An 18568-nucleotide genomic window follows, 5' to 3' on the forward strand; every position below is an offset into this window, starting at 1 on the left:
TTTAACGGCAACCTGTGGCATGAAAACTGAGAAATGATTTATTCTTTTTCCGACTGGAACAGAATATAAAACAAGGGAGGATGAAAAAGACTCATGGTCCAACTCTCCTGCCTCCACCCACTTGCTCCAGTGTAGCCTGTGGGGCTGACCTGAACCTGTTGTCCACCAAAACCATTCATCTTTGTGTAGAAGCACACACACACACACACACACACACACACACACACACAGCACTGTATAATGCTTTTGAACTTCATAATCAATCAGGATTCTTCTGTATCTGAGTTCACTCTCATGAACTATTTTAAACTTGTTTAAAAAATGAGGCCTAGTTGTTTCTGACCTTTGTGACTCGTGCACTAACTTTGGTTGCCTAAGAACCCATTTGCACTCTTGCAGTAGCATTTAGGACAAAGCAACTTCCCTCACAGACAGTTCGAGTTTATATTTTATATTTTTGGGTCTACAGCACTCAAAGTTTTGTGTGTAAAAAAAAAAATGGGGGGGGGGGGGGGGGGGTCACAATGAATTCTACTCGCACACTGCGGACCTGCCGTCTCTGTCTTCTCCGGCATTAAAAGATTGTGCTGCCTGTTTGCTGTAAATGTGCCGATGAGATAATTGCTGTCTTCACCTGCACGTTGTGAGCGTCACCTGAGCCGGCTGTAAATCATGATGCTAGCAGTCGTGCGTGGGTGGCATTTCAGGCTGCGCAAAGGCCATTAAAGGATAATAAATGGCTATTTGGATTCTTAGCAAGTGTTCTTTAAATTGACTCCCTTTCTGTGCTTCGTTATTAGCTTTTGGAATTGATTTGAATGAACAGGATGAGCTGTAACTGCTGCCGGATGGTGTTGGTGTCTGTGTTCAAGGTTAATTACTTCTTTAAAAAAAAAACTGTTAATGTCCAGGTCCTCGTGCAAAGATGTTTGATTTTAATTTTTTAATTTTTTTACCTTCTTCCTTCAGGGAATATGTCAGATGTCCGCACAGTCAGGAAGAGGCAGCAGCTGAATAACTTGGTCGCCATGGTTACGGAGCTCGCCAGGCCAAGCAACACCGTGGTGGATTTCTGCAGCGGAACGGTACGCACGCTCAGACGCCCGGCTGAATGCGTGTTCATGTTTGCTGCTGAGCCCATTTGCAGTCGTCTCACATGGATGAAGTATAATCGCTGCCGCTCTCCCACAGGGTCACGTCGGAATCGCCCTGGCTCACGCGCTCCCAGAGTGCCAGGTGGAGTGTGGATTTATGAGCTGACAAGAGTTTGGGATTTTGGATTTGGAATTGCGAAAATTTGAACTTGAAATTAGGATGTTTTGCTTGCTCGTCCCCCTTTTGCTGATAAATCTCACATTTATTTCCTCCTGAAATAAACGCAGATATGAACCAAACATCTCTCTCTGGCCTTCAGGTCGTCCTCATCGAGAACAAGGAAGAGTCGCTGCTCAGGGCTCAGAGCCGCGGCTCCGAGCTGGGCCTGAAGAACATTGGTTTCATCCAGGCCAACCTGGACTACTTCACTGGAGCCTTTCACGTCGGGGTGAGCGGAGCAAAGAAACCATCCCTGTTTGTTCATCGCCATCTCACTATTCTCAAAATTGAAATTATTAATATAAAAGTTGGCATAAATGTATTCTCAGTTAGCGAAAATGTTCTTTTCAATGATGGCGAAAGTCAATTAAAGCTCTAAGCGAGATGCTTCATTTCAATACTATCTGCAGCGGCACGCTGGTGAAATTATTATTATCATCACAGAAGCGCAACCACAGTGGTGCTGTATTATTATTCTTTGTCTCAAAGTTGATGTTATTAATATTTCAGACGCCATTTGCACTTTCCGCAGTGAATTGTCTGTTAATTCTTGCAAATCAAAAGGCTTTTTCCCACTTTCCCAACACCACAAAGTGACCGGTGGCAGGGAAATCTCTTTTACCCACTAATGCACGCTGGTTTCTATCGTGGTGATTAGATGCAGGCGTGAGGGTGTAACTAATGGCAAATAAACAATGAAAGCGTTTGACTTTGATTATGGCTGTAGCGGATTTGAAACGCTTGTTCTGAACTGCGCTCATTGCAGCGGTGCAACGTTGGATTTGATTTTAAAACGAAAGCCCACTAATCCGGCGTGTAATTAAACAACCTCTGCTGGGTTCAGATGTCCGAACTCACACCTTAAAGTGTAGCTACATTGCAAAATCCCATTTTTCTGCTCAAAATACATGTTTTTGTTACGAAATAGCATCATTAATTAGTCACGTTTTGGTCAAAGTTCATTTACGTTAGAGTGACTGCCCTCTATGGGTGAAACCCAGCTATTACAACCAACTTTTGCTCATGGACTGCTCGCAAGCTAGCTTAAGTGTCGGTGTGTGATTCTTTTTTCCTTTTGCTGTGTTTCCGGCCTAGACGCAAACTAGCGGTGTAGCTACGCTTTAGCTACAGATTCAACGGAAGGAAGCACCTTTTTCAGAGGCGCTCGTCTACAGGTGTCGCACAGAAACATGCCATTCCCTCATAGATTTTTTTTTTAGTTTTTTTTGGAGAAAATGTCAATGTGCAATTATTTTTGTCAGTGCGAATAGATGGCCTTTCATTTCCAGAAGAGAAGCTTCTAATCAGAAACCTTTCAGTCCTCCGATCTTGACTCACCATCGTCCCTCTGATTATTGGCGCTGTTAAAGATACTTTCAGCCAGAATTTGAAGGACAAAAGTCTTATGTGTCCTGCCTTAAAAGCTCTTAAGTTTAATTTTGTTTTTTCTTTTTTGCTGTTCTCTTCTTGTGCTCGTCATTTAGAGTGGCGATAAATATTGGAAAGTAGAATATCATTTTCTTAAAAGCCTTTTTAATGCCTTCAAACGTCCCCGCTTTTTTTTGCTTGCCTTAAAATTTTTATCCCTTTCACAATAAAAGCGTCATGAATAATGTAAGAAGACACACAATTTGTTGGGATAATAACAGCTCTCTAATATATTTGTGTAATTCTGACACTGTGTGTAATTAGGGTGGTTTGTGAGTCTTTCATCCGAGCACCATCTGTCTCCTGCCTGTCCCAATCTTCCGTTTTCTGCCCTTTGCTATAGCCAGACAATCAGTTCCTGTTGCTTGGTAATTTGTCACACTTTACGGTGTGTGAGAGGCCAAATCCATCTCCAGATCATGCTGTGAAGAGGTGAAATCATTCCAGTTTCTTATTTTTCTGTTGTGTTTTTCCATTTTGGAGCAGGATTCAGTTTTGGCTGGAACCGGGCAGCTGCAGTTCCTCCCACTTGTTCTTGCTGTGTTTAATCATCCTGCTTTGTAAATGTGTGTTTTTCTGCACGGCTACCTGCAATAGTGTCATAAATATTTTAGTAGCTCTCAACCCCGTTGATTAATGGGACTAACCTTAACGAGAATGCTGCATTGCATACCACGCGCCACTGGAACCCCTTGATCTCCTAATTATGCCGCCCTTCATCGTCCATAGTTGATGTGCAGTCTGATGAGCCGTGTTCGTGGTTAATTATGGGATGCTTCAGTCAAAACGCAGGTCTCCGTGTGTCCTCATCGCTGTGCTGTGGACAGATGCATCTTCTTTGTGCCTCCCCAAAAGCGTCTTCCTCAGCTCTTTATAGGACAGGCAGAAATATACGACCCGCTGTAATTAGCGGTAGCATTTTGCGCTAACTCAGAGCTCCATTGAGACCCGTTCTACTTGGCAGAATATTAACAGCAAAGTTTCTTTTTCTTCACAACACGTGGGCGTTTGTTTCCTCCAGCCCAGTCTCCAACGCTCGGCACATTTTGGTCGGAATATGCATGAAACAGGTGTCCTCTTTGTGTAGAGAATCATGTTGCAGCTTCAGCTGCTGTTGTGGCCTCATTCTCCCGGGCAGATTATCATACCTAAATGAGTCACATGTATTGATTTGTGTCCTTTCCTCATTATACATGTCCCCATCTTGGGTTTAATTGGGAGCGTAAACGTCTGCGTCCCTGCTTTAACCTGGGTCTGTTCCTCTTGTGTCCACTTGGATGGTCTGGGTGTTCAGCCTGTTTAGTTTTTATTCTGTTTTATGTCAGATGAAATAGAAGCAGCACACATTAGCCTCGGAAAAAGATGGGCTTGAAATGTGGATTTGGCTGGATCAGGGTTCCGGTACGGTGTCTGTGTGGGGCCAGTGTGGAGGCGCAGATTTGCGAGGTGTTAGTTAGGCTGCCATTAAGCCTGTTCAAAGCTGTGTGATGCAACTGTGTTTATAAAGCTCTGCAGCTTGCACCACACCGTTTCTAAGGGGGGAGTTGTTGATTAAAAAGAGCATTAGCGTCAAGCTGCACCATGTGAACATGTGGTGACTGCGACCCAAACAGCACCGGAGGAGAATGCAACTGCCAGAATCTAATGAAGCCTCATTATTCCTCTAATGGGAGGGGATCACTGCAGCTTCTCTTCTCCTGAAAAAAAATACAAAAATCCATCACGGCGCTTAGAGCTGGCCTTGGGTCTGTTGCATATTGGTGAGAGATCTAAAATCTTTTCTTCCTCTGCTCTGCTGGCTGCGATTGAAATACCGAACGGCTGTCGGTTGGATTGTTGCCGGCCCGACACCTGTTTTCATTCCCATTATCCAGTAATAATTAGCATCTCAGGTAAGACGCTGGCCTTGGGGGGTTATCAGACGTGTTTAACCAGCCTGAGTCCATATCAAGCCATTGTATTGATAATGCGGGCTCTGGACTCTACATCTTTTCATTCTTATTAGCTTATAATTATCTTTTTAAAATATGGCTGAGTGTGTGTTATGTATATTTAATTCCCATGATTTGGTGACTCTTAAGTTTCAGGGTTTCAAAATGTAATTAAGATGTAGCAAAGCGTGTCTAATGTCAAACATGAAGTAGCTGGGCAAGAACAAGCCCGCTGCCTGAATCAGGAGATCTTCTTTCCAAGGTGTGACAGGTGTAGCATCTATCTTTAATATGCTCTTCTTCTTCTCCTCCTCCTGCATTATGAAGCACCACTACAGGCCGCTTTTCATCCCTGATGCCACGAAAAACTGCGTAATAGAATATTTGGCATCAAATTGCTCGGAAAAAAGGATCCCCGGTTCTGGTTTTTATGCCTTAACGGGTAGATGGGGGAGGAAATGCTGAGTTATCAAGTCTCCATCGGTCTGTAGACATTCTGCTCATTTTAAGTTTGGGTTTGTTCTTCCCAGATCGGCGTCTGCACGGCTCTGAATCAAGGAGACATTTGGAAATTTAGGGAACATTTAAGAAGACGTTTAAGATATTAAAACTCTACCGTGACGTGTTTCTGGAGACGAAGGCTGCAGATGAGTTTCTATATATTTAGTTTTGTGTCTCCACCCGGGTCCCCACATAATCGCCCTAATGCACAGAGAGTCGGTCATCATCACGCCCGCCTTTATCCCCTCATCGGGACATCCTGATGCATCCGTGCTTCTGCTCCCGAAGCACAAATTCATCCCGTTTTCTCCAGCGTCCCCCACAGCAGCCATTAGGAGGCCCTAATTGAAATCGAGTGCATGCTTTCAATTCCCCTTGACTTGTTTTTTTGTTTCTATCTGTTCGCCTCAGGTCGCCCTGCACGCGTGCGGCGTGGCGACGGACATGGTGATGGAGCACTGCGTCCAAGCGGGGGCCGCCTTCGTGGTCAGCCCCTGTTGCTACGGCTTCATCCAGAACGCGGTCAAGTTCACCTTCCCGAAGAGGTTCGTGTCTGGCCGCTCGGGGTTCCATTTCATCCTCATGTCGTTTCAGCTTTTTTCTTTATTTTTTTGTCCTCACTTTGTTGTTGGGCTCCTGCCGGTTAGAACGCTTTTCCCTGGGGGGAGGGGCTTCTCTCGCTCACTGTCGCCGCCACTAATGCCTACGCACAAGCACAGCTCGGAAATCTTGTCAAAGCTTTTTTTCCCATTTCCTTCATGCGTCTTATCACTGCTGACAGCGGCGTCGCGGTGTCACATCACATTCAGAACCGGGTCTCCCCTTATCACATTCAATATGAGCCCGCTTCTCTTGAAGCAAAGAGCGGCGAGACATTCCGTTTATTTATTTTTTTCTTTTTCTTTAGCCGTGTCGTAGAGAATTCTAAGCTGTGCTGGAAAAGCATCGCTCTCTGGCTTTTGGAGATAATAAAAGCAAACAGCCACATTGAGAAGGTGAAGCAGGAGGCCTGACTGTAACTGTTGATCCCGTTGCCATAGCAGCACCACGTTGATTAATGGCACTCTAACGCTGCAACGTCAATACAAAATCCTGCTGTGGATTATCGTCATAGCAACTGTGATCGCCGGAATTACCACGCGGAGATCAGAAACAGGATCATTTGGATCAGAGGTTTATCGTTCGCCGATCGAGATCGTCGGGGGTCCGAGATGAGCTTGAACTTGAATTCGGATCCGATTTCTGAGTTGGAAAAAGTCCCGTCGTCGCTCTGCAGCCTCGTTAGAACAGAATAATCAGCAGCACTGCTTTTTGTTTTCTGAGTAGGCAGAAACAGCCTCGGGGAGGAATGCTTTTACCGTTCTCTACACTTTTTAATTTGCCGATTCACCTTCTCACCCTCCCAAATATTTCATTAAAAAAAAAATGCTTATGCGAGAAGACAAACTCTGCACGCAGTCAGGCGGCGCGATGGGCTCACACACCTGACGGCATCAGTCTTCATCGAGCTACTTTTAGTGTGTTCCCCCTTAGGTCATGTTCCAGGTACTCGCGCTTGTGCGTGTGTGTGTGTGTGTGTGTGCGTGTGCGTGTGTGTGTGTTGCAGGTGCAGACATTCCGGGCAGTTCACAGCTTTTTTTATGAGCTGTGAAATTGAACCACACTGTGAGGCTGGAACGGTCTGAGTTAAAGCAAGGCTTCCTTCCACATGACCCAACAGGCCTCTGACCCCATCCCCCCCACTCCCCTCCCTCCCGCGATCATCGTCTGCGTTTAACCACCTCAAACAAAGCGCTCGCCCACAGGGTCCCGCGTTCTCACCAAGAGAAACTTGAGTCAGTTTCCGTCGTCCTGTATGCGATTACGCTCGTCCGCGTAAAATCTTTAACTGCACTTTAACATTAAAGCATCTCTTGTTTTTCTGTCTTGCAGCAAAAGGTTCCAAGGAACTCTGACCTATAAGGTAGGCTTTGAAATGACATTCAGCTCCTTCTCTCTCCTGGTTTTTATTTGCTCTCAGGCACAACATCAAGTGCAGAACCCTGAAGTACAGCTCACTTTTACAGGGTCATTGTTTTATTGGACTGTTCTATGGATACAATAAGGATTTTTTTTATATGTATTAAAATCTTCTGAATGTTTTTCAAGCAGGTTATTAGAATCCTGCATCTGTAACTGATGCAGAGGCAGATTTTACAACTGCGGAGCTTGTCGGAGGCTTTTTAAATCTCTGTCTGTACTCCGTCCCTCCACTGAGGTTCCCTCAAATCCTCCTCAGATGGTACGTTCCGCCCAGGCATCCCGTGTCATCAGTGTCTCAGGATAGTTCGGGGGACTCATTCGATCATTCATTTGGTTTGGTTCACTTTAACATCACGCGGTTACAACACTGACCCCATCTCAGCGATCGGCTGGGACAGACAACGGATATCCATCTCTCTTTGGTTCGATTCCACTCCCGGCTTAGCTAGAGAGTCCGCTTGCATTTAGACTGTAAGGGTAACGCACCAGAGTTCACTTACGGGTGAACCGAGACCCAGGCGTACCAGACTTAGCTTGTTTGATCCGCACCAGAGTTCAGTTGAGCTTTTGCTCTGGTCCATTTAAAGCAGAGCCAACAGCTCTGGTGTGAAAGTGCCTGAAAAATCACAAGTACCAACACAATCAAAGCAGGTTGAATGTAAATCCTCTAAATGCTAGTTTGCACCGTTCCACACACGTAGACATCCACTCATAAAATCAGTTACAGTTCTACAGGTCCTCATCACTCCAGCTCAGTCGCAGCACCCAACCGGAGGGCCCGTCATGATAAATGGGGCCTGTCAGTGCCCCCAGGAAACGTCTGTGCAGAGGTTTCTGCACGTCCTCACCATGGCAACCTCAAGAGTTGACATGTCACAACAGTGGATGGCTTCCAACTTCTTTTTTTTCCCGTCTGCGCTCCTGAATACACACGAGACCGCACAACCATATCGGTTTAGAGACGCCCAAACAGGCCGTGGCTCCCATCTCCCCACAGCGGGAAAGTTTTATATTCCATTTATACTCTTCCTCCCCTCCGAACACCCTCTCAAAAGCTGAAAAGGCAGAAATAAAGCTGCATCATCCAAAAAAAAAAATAGAAAACCTATTTCAGTCTGTCGTGAACTCCTCCAGTCTGCGCGCTAACAAATGGCGCTCCGCTGGAATAAACAGCTAATGGGGTGAAATATTCGGCCCTCAGCTCCAACTTTAAGCACCCACTTTGTGACCTCATCCACGTGCCGGGAGGGGGGGGGGGCAAAAACCTTAACTGTTCTCCTGTTTCGCCAGCAGCTTCTTTCCATTGAAAGCAGCGTTCGTTTAGCCCATAATGGGCACCTATAAGCAGCCTTCAGTGACGACATGAGATGCAGCTTTAATAGAACCCACAACATGCAGAACCTACGGCATGCAGGGGTTCACATGGTTCAGTGATGGGCTCGCAGCCACGTCAGGGTTGCTGAGTTATGAGGCTGAAACGGCAGTAAAGCACCTGAGCTCCTACGGTGAATTATGAGACCTGCTGGAAGGTTTTCCTGCCTCCGTCCCAGTACGTGCTCATTTCGGCTCCCCCACAGCTGGATGTGAGGATGTAATGGCATAAACATTTAGGATGAACGCGGGGCTGATTCATGCCTGTGCATGTCACCGTACAGTTTAACCTAACGGGTCGTTCAGAGAAGAAGAAAAGGCAGTTTGTGCGAGGCCTTGTTGTTATTTACAGCGCTCATGTTGTCTTGTTTCAGGAACACATGATTCTTTGCCGCTTTGCAGACCAAACTGCTGTCCAGCTCCCTCCAGAACGGCGACTCATAGGTAGGACACCAAAACACTCCTGAAAACACCTAAAAGTTCATTCCACTCTTGTCTCGGTAACAGTTTGACCCACTTAAATCCTAAACCCTGTTTCCTGTGCTGTGTTTCTAACGGCGTGATCCAAAAAAAACGCTGCTGGACTTGTTAAAAAGTCTTGTTAAAAACGTTCACACGGGGATTCCTCCAACGTGACGAAAACAGCTGCGGCAAACAGCTGCAGCGTCGGTGTTGTCGGGCTCGGAGGGAGGTGTTTTAGTCATCCTGGAAGCTCCGGGAGGGCCGCTTCACTCTCCGCTGAGGCGGCTCTCCAGTTTATCTCAGCTCCCCGCTGAACCTGAGCCAGCTCCCCAAAGCTTTCAGGCACACCCGCCGTTACCTGTCACCGATGCTCTGATATGCTTCTGTTCACAGCTTCTGTCTGTTTTCGAAGCTCAGATATAAACCAGAGCTGGGACCCGTATCTCTCCAGCAATGTAAACAATACCTCGTTTACAGATTGTCAGATATTTATTTAAGATTTGCCCGCCTCCATCGACTAACATAAACATACAGTACCTTCTAATTAAATTACTCACAAATGTTCTGTCACAGCACCTTCTGTACATGTAAAAGCTAACTGGCTGATTCCTTTTAAGAGTTCATGTTTTGTTTTTCTTGTCGCGCTAATATTTGTTAGCATGTCAGTGACAATCCCTTTAATGTTAGCACAGAGCTAACACTGAATGAACCTATTGATACATTTGGCTACTTCCATTACTTCCATATTTTTTAATATTTAGCCTAAAATTTGACTTTCACCTTTAGATGTGAACGTTCTCCTGTCAAGATTGATTATTCAATATTTAAATGGGACATTTTAAGACATTATGAGACATTGAAATACAACAGGGGCAGTTAAGTATCAACTTGATTATCACTGTAATCAGCACATTTTTCCACTCTGGTCCCCCCCAGGTAAACAGTGTATGGGGCTGGTGGACTTGGACCGCTCCTGGGCCGCCGAGACTCACGGGTACTCCGTGCAGGTCATGACCATGGAGCCCGAAAGCTGCTCGCCAAAGAACAACATGCTGGTTGGACGGCCGCCGGAGTCAAGTGGGCTGAGCCGAGCAGGAGCTCATATTTAGAACTGTATCACCAAATTACCTCCATTTCATAAAGAACATTTACCTGCCTGTTTAGATGGATGTAATAAACATTTGTTTACTCTGCAGTCTCCCTCCGGCCGAAGCCGTGCCAACAACGCCATGATTTTTGGAAATGACAAGCATATGGGCGCCTGCCTCCGGGGGCCGACTGCAGCCCTCGCTGTAGTTAAGAACACTCAATTATGAAAGCGCTCCAGTCCCCCTCCAACTGTTCCATTGGCTTTGTCTTCTCCCTAAACTGTGATATCAACCTGTCAAGATCAACACAAGCAGCTGGAGCTGCGCGCCACAAACAAAACCAGCCGCCTCCTCCCTCCACGCGCTGCCTTTGTAAAGAGAGGACGGACTTCTGCGTTCCACCCCCGGCGGGCTTTTCCCACGTCCTCAGAGGGATTCTGGGTAAAAAACAAAAATCAGCTGTTGGGGATGGGCTGGAGAAGTAATCGCCTCGCCGCCCTGAGAGATAAATGCGCGCATTTGCCATTATTCTACAGGGGAACTGATTATCCCTCATAAAGGACGAAAGCCGTTCGCTTTCCCTCATATGTTCCGTATCGCTGAATATTTTATGGCGGCGGTGAAAAGGTCGGCGTCTGATTAGATGCAAACTGTTGAGAGGTTGGCAGCATCAGACGGGCCGCTCCCAGGATCAGGGACACCGCGGGGTTTCATTCACTGGAGGCAGCTGAAAACAGTTACCTGTTTTTGTTTTTTACTGTAAATCTCCGTCTGTCACTCTCGGCTGCCTGTTGCGGATCCCTGAGACGGCTGGAGGGGGGGGGGAGAAAAGGAGGAGACGAGAGGCGAGGTGGGTTTTCCAGCCCCTCATCTGAATTCAGCCGGGGGAACCAATCTATCCTGGGGTGAGCGGACACAGACGCGGCTCCCTCCGAACGCTGGAACCGTTTCAAATGGGGATATTTGCGCCAGTGGCGCGGCACAAGCCGACATTATTGGAAAGACGGCAGTTGGAAGAGAGAAGTGAATCCAGCGTAAAGCTGAGAGACTTTTGTGAAGCGCAGGGTTGGAAGGTGACTGTTTAGAAAACGGTGGGGGGTGAGATGAGCTGAAGAGGTGTCTTTTTATTGTGATTTCAGAGGCTTCCTGCACCTCCAGCGATGCACCCAGCGGAGGTTTTTATTGATTATAAACCACTTTGCAAATGTTGGCTTTCATCCGCAGGTTTCCCGTTTAAGAATCGGCCTTTTTGGCCTCGTTTTCCCGCGTTCTGTTGCCCAGCGTTGCCTTGTTTACTCAGATGTGAGTTAAATTTAGCAGTAACCCACGGCGCCGCTGCGCTTAAATCGTCACAAAATCCTGGAAACATGTTTGCTTAATAAAACAGTTAATACATGTTTGTACAGGAAAACTCCCTCAAGGCCCTCAAACAGTTTCCGTGATCAGGATCATTTTCAAATGTGATTCATCATCACATTTTTATTTGCACAGTCATGAAAACGATGATTTACTGCATAACTTCAGCGGCTTCATTCTTGAGGCGTCCGGCCCCTGGACGGCCCGCAGATATTGATCACGGGGCCGCTGACGGGACTCAACAAAGCCAGCGTGAACGCCAAACTTGCAACTCATTAATCTCCTCTCCATTACAGAGAATTAGCCGTTTTCCATTTATTCCTTATTATCTTATTATTATTCTGTTGAGTGGCTTAAATTGTGAGAGCTGTGGGCACGGAGCCACGCATGATGCAAGCGGGAGTACAGAAGCAATCAATCCAATGAACACTGACTGTTCTAGCTCTTGTTATTCAGAGTCTGTGTCCATTGCATTTGGAGAAACCAGCTGACCGGAAAAGAAAAGCCTTTTGCAGACTTCAGACTTGGTTTTAAGGTTAGAATTGAGGGTAAAGGTTAGGGGTCGAGGGGTGTTTACGTCTGTGAAAGTCCTCACAAACATAGTGTCACAGATTGAACCACATTCTTATCCTCAATCAGCCAGATAACTCTGCTTTGTTTGATCAATGAGACATTAAAGGCTACGGTGGCCCAGAGGGCTGACGCGTCGATCAGTCGCTTGCACCAATCTGATCTTTTTTTTAGCCTTTGTGTGCAGATAGATATTATCTGTTCTTGATTCTGGAGGTGACCGGCTCATCCCTGAGTCAAAAAGTGCTGTTAAATATAAAAACAATGCGTGGAACTCGGTGATTTCACGTTTCACCTGGAGCAGCAATAAAAACGTTTATTCCCACAAATCAATTACCGTAATTGGTGGTGAGAAGACGTCAGGTGTTGGGAGAAATACGATACTTTCTTATGCTGTGTTTTTTTCCAGTCTCAACTGTAACATGTTTGAGAAGAAAATGAAAAGCTGTTTTCGAGGTGTAATTACAGCCCCGATAAAGTGATTCTGCCTTAATTGCAACGCTGTCTCCTGTCTCAAACGCCCATTTTGGTGTTTTGTTATCCTTATCTTTCCGTCCTCCTCCAAATTCAGCACCATCTACCTGGGTGGCCGATGCACCTGCGTGTCTCAGCAGGCTGCGCGCAATTATTGGGAGCCTTTGCGGAGCATGAGCCCCTCCGAGCTGCGTCTGGAGGCTCCTGTTGGCTGCTCGGGTCGTGACGTCGCGTTCCGTCCCGGATACGCAGCGGGGGGATTATCTGCCGCTGGTCGTCCGGGAACAAAAAGCGCGGAGATAAAGATCTGACTGCAGTAGGGGCTGCTGGCTGGAGGCTCCGCCGGCTGAACTTGTCTGTGTAGACGGAGAAAGAAGGGTCGGGAGCTGTGCGCTCTCTTCCCGACAGAGTGCGTTCCGCCACACACCAACACGCGCACAGAAACATCGCCACTTCCAGACTGCGCACTGGTTCCACTCCAACACCGACCAGTTTGGAGAAACGCCGGCAAAGCGCGTCCCACCTGTGCGCCTTCAGCGTGCGTCAAAGAAACCCCGTCCTCGTCCTCCGTGGTTTCCTCACCTTTTTGGATTACTGGAAGCACCAACCGCAGGCGCGATATCATGGGTTTATGGATAAAGTTGGTGATGTTATGCTGCTGCTGCTTTGGAGCAAGTGCGGACTTCAACGGCAGGTAAGGACGCGCAGCACCGTCGTTGAGTTCGGATCAAGCTCCCACGGCGTTTTGCGTATTTACGCCTCCAAAGTGCGGAGCTGCATTTCGGTCCGACTGGAAACGTGTTGATTGCGCAGACGTGTCTCCCAACGCGCATATGCGCATCCTTTTCCAGTCTTAAAACTTTAAAACTGTGACACGGGGGGTAATTGTTCACATGTTTGCGGCCTGAAAACACTGTTTTTGGTTACACGTGCAGGAAAAAGCCTAGAAGCGACTCTTGTCTGGTCTAAAATGACAGCACGTCTCCCCTTGCTTCGTGTTCAAACACGACCCAGCCAAGTATGCGAAGACAGAGGCGTGGAGAGGTGCCAGGGCCCGGGAAACGTGCCCGACACCTTTGCCCATAGGTGCATCTGAAGGGGGAGCATGATTAATGTTGGCAGCCTCTCCAATGACAATTAGAGCCGTGGTTCCAAACTGCGGTGCTTGTGGAGTCACTTCCTCGCAGCATCGGAGGCGTTTTTATCCCCCCAGAATCGGACTGAAGTCTGTTCAAACACAGACCCCAACCCCCGCTGCTAAATTTCTTCAACAAAAAACGCAGTCACTTTATTTCTCCAAAGACTACAAAGCAAGGTTTTCTTTCATGTTTCACGTTCTGTTCTTTTTTATACGTATATATACCCTCAATGCACAATTGTTATTGAAATTGAGTTCACGCATATTTAAAAAAGAAAAAAGAAAACCCCTTTCAGACTTCTCAGCCATATTTCACCTGCCTATTGATAGAGTCTGACATCTGGAGATACACCCCCGGCCTCCTTGGCTCTGTCAGATCAGCTTTCTTCTGTGTTCCAAAATGTTTCAAAGGGCGCAGATTTGAATATCTGGGATCCTGGCGAGAAGTAAATCGTCAGATTTGATGTTATTGCTTTTTTTGACCGCCCCTCCTCTCATCACCATTGCTTGAGCCCATGTGGCAGCTTATGTTTCAATGAGATGTCTGGGGGTTTTAACATTTAATTCGTGCAGGGTCTTTTGTGTAATTATCATTTACTCCCATCTAGCAGCATAATATTGCATGTTATTAACTCCTGGGCTGATGGAGGGGCCTGTCAACGTGGCCATAATTTGCCAATTTTTATGGGTATAAACTCGCCTGAGCCCGAGTCCCTCTTCAATATTAATTCATTTCCAGAATATCCCCCCGAGACCGCGCAGGAGCAGAAAAGCCATTTATTACCTGGTCCCTTTCACTTATTGCCATTTAGAGCGCGTTCCAGTCTGATCCATCGAGGCCTGAAGGGTCCTTCGCGGTCGTTGCCGGCGGGATCGCTTCGTTCCACCGTATACTGTAGCTGCATACATTATGCTTGGCAACAAATTAGTAGCTAAACAACATTGCGCGGCTCTTCATTGCCGCTTTTTTCTTTTGCAGCGAGCACTGCAGAGTTCCTGCCGTGCAGCCCAAGACGTTAGCTAAAATAAACCCCAGCCCTCACGCTAGGCCGTATTGTTAGCCAGTGTTGACAGCGAGCTGTCAGGTGGTAAGTAGTACATACCAGAGCTTCCAAATAATAGTCTGGAGCCAGTTTATGTCGGCACACTTGGGTCTTGTTTGGATTCGCAGGGTTTGGGATAAGCACTGAAATCTCAGCAACCTGAAGACAAAGACATCGTCCCTTGGACGGATATTTAAAATCAAACCCTGCTGTTTATTTGTAGCTAATGGTAAATAAAGATGAAATAGCAGACAGCTTATCGATACACGCAGAAGTAGTTGAAACTGGTCAGTGCATCCGGAATAGCTTCCGAAATCTTCCGTGTCAGAATGAGGATAAAGCCAACGAGGCGTTTCCAGGCGCAGACCGTAGGAGATCGTTTTCATGCTGAAACCACATCTGTCTGTTAACCCGACCGCTGCCCAAGTAACAGTAGCAGCTGCGGCCCCCCCGCTGCCAGCAATGGCACTCGTGCTGGAACCCTTCTCCTGCGACGCCTCAGAGAATTGGACCAACAGGCTATTTTGGTCTTATTGGTTGGAGGACGCCACACACACTTCATGCAGACGTAAACTGTTTGACTAAACAAGACTTACAAGGTTTAACAGATCATTTGTATAGAGTATAGAGGCATATTATTGGATGTTTCATTTTAGGAAGGCTGTATTTATAATGGACGTGTTCCCTGACTCTAAATGAAAGCTAATTTGATGAGAAACTGACAGTTTTAATCTCGAGGTTGACATAGCAAAGACGGAGAGTTGAGATTAAGGACCGACTCGCACTCGCCATTCTGTTAAAAAGGGGGTCTGTCCTTCACACTGTTTCTGCTGCCTCTGCTTTAATGTTTACTCTGACAGTGTTGCGCTTCAGTTGTCTTTAACTGATGCCAGCCACGTGTTCGCTCCGGCTTATCGGCCCTCAAAAACTCAATACAACCCTTTCAGTTAAATAAATGTTCCGGATGTGAGCTCACGAAACAACCTGATTGCTCTTACAAAACCAATAATAAGTAGTAAAGAAACCCATCATGTGCATTTTAACCTCATTTAGAACATTTGAAAACAGAAATGTGTCAGAAATCTAAAAAGAAATCAATGTTCTTGTACACCTATTTGTGCATAATTTGAAGTTTTCTGCAGAATAAAATGTAAAACCTGTTTGCTCGCCGGCTGCTTGTGGTGTTGTTGCAGAGGTAGGAGGAGGAATTTATAAGCTATTGGGGAAGAGAGCTATGCTGATGAAGTGAGTTTTTAATATACACGAGCCTGAAATCAAGATCATTGCACTGACAACAATGAATAACAGCAGAGGAAGCTGGTATTTTGCATACCCTCAAATTAATTACTGGATAATAGCGGGTGGTTTTTGGATAAACAGAGATGAGAAAGAGTCTTCCCTCTGCTCTGACTTAGCATTGTGTTGATATTCAACTGTGTAATAATAAATACAAGACTAAACTCTTGGCGTAGTCCTGGATGGCACGGTGGCCATTTCTCTGATGTGATCTCAAATCTTGACACCAAGCGCGCGTCAGTGTTCCGCACGGTGCCGGGACTTAATCTGATAGTCTTGGCAGCCTCGCTGCATGTCTGGCAACACGTGCCGCCGTTCATTAGGCCACCAGACGCCTTACGGGTTTGCGAACTCGCCACTTCAGCCGGGTCTGACAGGTTCAGGCATGATCGCGCAACATCCCGTGTAGCAGTCGGTGTCGGCGCGTCTGAACCCACTGGTACCTGACGTCAGGGAGGGGTAATGGGCTTAATTCATCCGCAGGCCTCCACATGCTCCTTGTGTCTTTAATAGTGTTCACACTCTCTTAATCCTTAAGGGGTCTCCCCTGTGACGACTGCTAGAACCGGGTCATTTGTTAAACAATAAGAAGGAAGCCCCAACGGTCCGGTATCAATCCTCGCCTTACGTCTGAAGAGCCTTGTCTGCAGCGCCTGAGCTGAGGTGTCACATAACATGTTTGAAGGGTAATAATTATCTGCTCGAGTTCCCTTCAAGGCTTAGCGCAATTTCGAATCATTATTCAGAGCCTGGAGGTAATAACTGCAGGTGCTGACATTCATCTGACGTGCCAGCCGAGCTTTCGTCTCAGGGGACGACAACTGCTTTCCCTTTCTCCGTGGGGTCACCTCCACTCCTCCATTAGCAATTTGTCAATAAGTATTTGGTAAACATCTTAAAATATGCAGGGAAAATGAGTTTGATTGTGTCGCTGTGCGGCTAAATCTGGCACCAAGCATCAAACGGGGCTGCAGGTCGGTTACGCGTGCTCTATATTCATATGCGTGCGTGCTCGGGAGAACTCATTGGAGAGATCGCCCAGGACCCGTGGTTCTCCCTATCAGCCCCAAACAAGCCTTCCAGAAACTGCTGGCTCAACATCTGCTGAGAGATTACACAAGCTCATGCTCAAGTTTCAGGATATTTGCTCAGTCGAATGTCACACCCTTTTTTAATCCCACATTTTCAGTGTGCTGCTCATAGATTTATTTATTTATTCCTCTTAAAATCTTCCAGAGAAGCTAAATAGCTCCTCAGCTCTGCCAGTTTAGGGCTGCGTGGCAACAGTAGATGTGATCGGTACCCTGGTGAATGCTAGATTGGTGCTATTCCCAACGCGTTCATCCACTGCTCCGTAAAAAAAAAGGTGTAATCCCCGCAGATTTCTTCCCACCGGAGTCCACAGAGGTTGCCCTGGAAGTACATCTCCTCCAAGATGGCACATCCATTCATGCCATGTCCAGATGGTTCACAGGAGACAGGCAGGGGGCCACGGAAGGGTATCAACCACGTCACAGGACCTGCTGTCCTACAGCCATAACGAGCTCCAGCAGGCCACTTGTGTGGATGCCCCCCCCCCCCCCCCCCCCCCAGACTGGCAGCATCACCATGTAGATTATCACTGGTGCCCAGTTCAGATCACAGCAGGTTTACTTTGATCACATGTGACAGATGCGAGAGAGTCTGGAGACGCCGTGGGGAATGATCAGCTCCCTGGACATCCTCCAGTTTGGTTATTCTCACTGGTGGGCTGAGGGGGGGGCACATCCTGAGAGGGCTGCAGAGATGCCAGCCAAAGGTGCAGCTGGCCGAGAGGAGATTCTTCAACCGACTGTCAAACCACCGGGCTCCTGGTGCCTGGTGCAAGACCTCTGATACTTCATATATGGTTGCATCCGCCGTCACCAAGTCAAAGCACAGGCACACCACAGATGCCCTAATCCAGGTCTGGGGGGAGACCCCCCCCAAGGAGGCCATAAAGAGCATGCACAGTCTATTCACATAGGTCGTATACGATTACAATCGAAGGCATCGGGAACAATCGTGTTAGCGAAAATATCAGTTCCAAAAATAAAACGAAAATGTCACGCAAACGCTAATTTGGTTGTTCAACTGTATTTAGCATTTGACGTTGACCCCCTAAGCATCCCAGTCCTCCTCTGAGAAGAGATATTTTTGCCCTGTATTTTGTCATGTGACTTTGTTGATATTCATATCCGATTTGGCGAAGAGGGGAGGGAGAGATGTGGGAGCGGGGGGGGGGGGGGGGGTGAAAAGCAAAAGTTCGAAGGCTCCACTCCATCTTTCCCGGCAGCTTTCTTCTGGGATTCGTCACAATGAAATGCTTTAACTTTAACAAGCTACGTGAGGAGCCACGAGGAGGCCACGCACCCACTCATGCTCTTGTTTTATTTTGTTGAACAAGTTTACGGCACCAGCACAACGTGTTAGTGTAGGCGTGTGCCATTTGCAGAAAGCCTGGCATCCTGCCTTCCCTCCATTCCTTTTTTTATCCTTCCCATTTTCTTTTCCCTCCTCTGCTGTCCTCTCTTGCCGCTTTGCTCAGACTTTCTC

The 18568-nt window shown here is 47.0% G+C and overlaps 2 protein-coding genes across 5 annotated transcripts in view; both read left to right on the top strand.

Moving 5' to 3' along the window:
- The window catches only part of gstcd (glutathione S-transferase, C-terminal domain containing), a 28022-nt gene extending 17798 nt beyond the window's left edge, over nt 1-10224 (top strand). The window contains exons 5-11 of the mRNA XM_057034676.1: nt 970-1085; nt 1192-1236; nt 1415-1543; nt 5586-5719; nt 7107-7137; nt 8942-9011; nt 9966-10224. Of these exons, the coding sequence (XP_056890656.1) occupies nt 970-1085; nt 1192-1236; nt 1415-1543; nt 5586-5719; nt 7107-7137; nt 8942-9011; nt 9966-10138 (698 nt within the window). The 3' untranslated portion in view covers nt 10139-10224. The remainder of the gene's footprint in view (nt 1-969; nt 1086-1191; nt 1237-1414; nt 1544-5585; nt 5720-7106; nt 7138-8941; nt 9012-9965) is intronic.
- A 2484-nt stretch (nt 10225-12708) lies between these two features.
- npnta (nephronectin a) overlaps nt 12709-18568 on the top strand; it is a 35953-nt gene continuing 30093 nt past the window's right edge. For all 4 annotated transcript variants that reach the window (XM_057034671.1, XM_057034674.1, XM_057034672.1 and 1 more), the window contains exon 1: nt 12709-13211. In XM_057034671.1, coding sequence (XP_056890651.1) covers nt 13141-13211 — 71 coding nt within the window. In that variant the 5' untranslated portion in view covers nt 12709-13140. The remainder of the gene's footprint in view (nt 13212-18568) is intronic.

Source organism: Takifugu flavidus, chromosome 6 (genome assembly GCF_003711565.1).
Source record: "Takifugu flavidus isolate HTHZ2018 chromosome 6, ASM371156v2, whole genome shotgun sequence".
Classification (NCBI taxonomy): domain Eukaryota; kingdom Metazoa; phylum Chordata; class Actinopteri; order Tetraodontiformes; family Tetraodontidae; genus Takifugu; species Takifugu flavidus.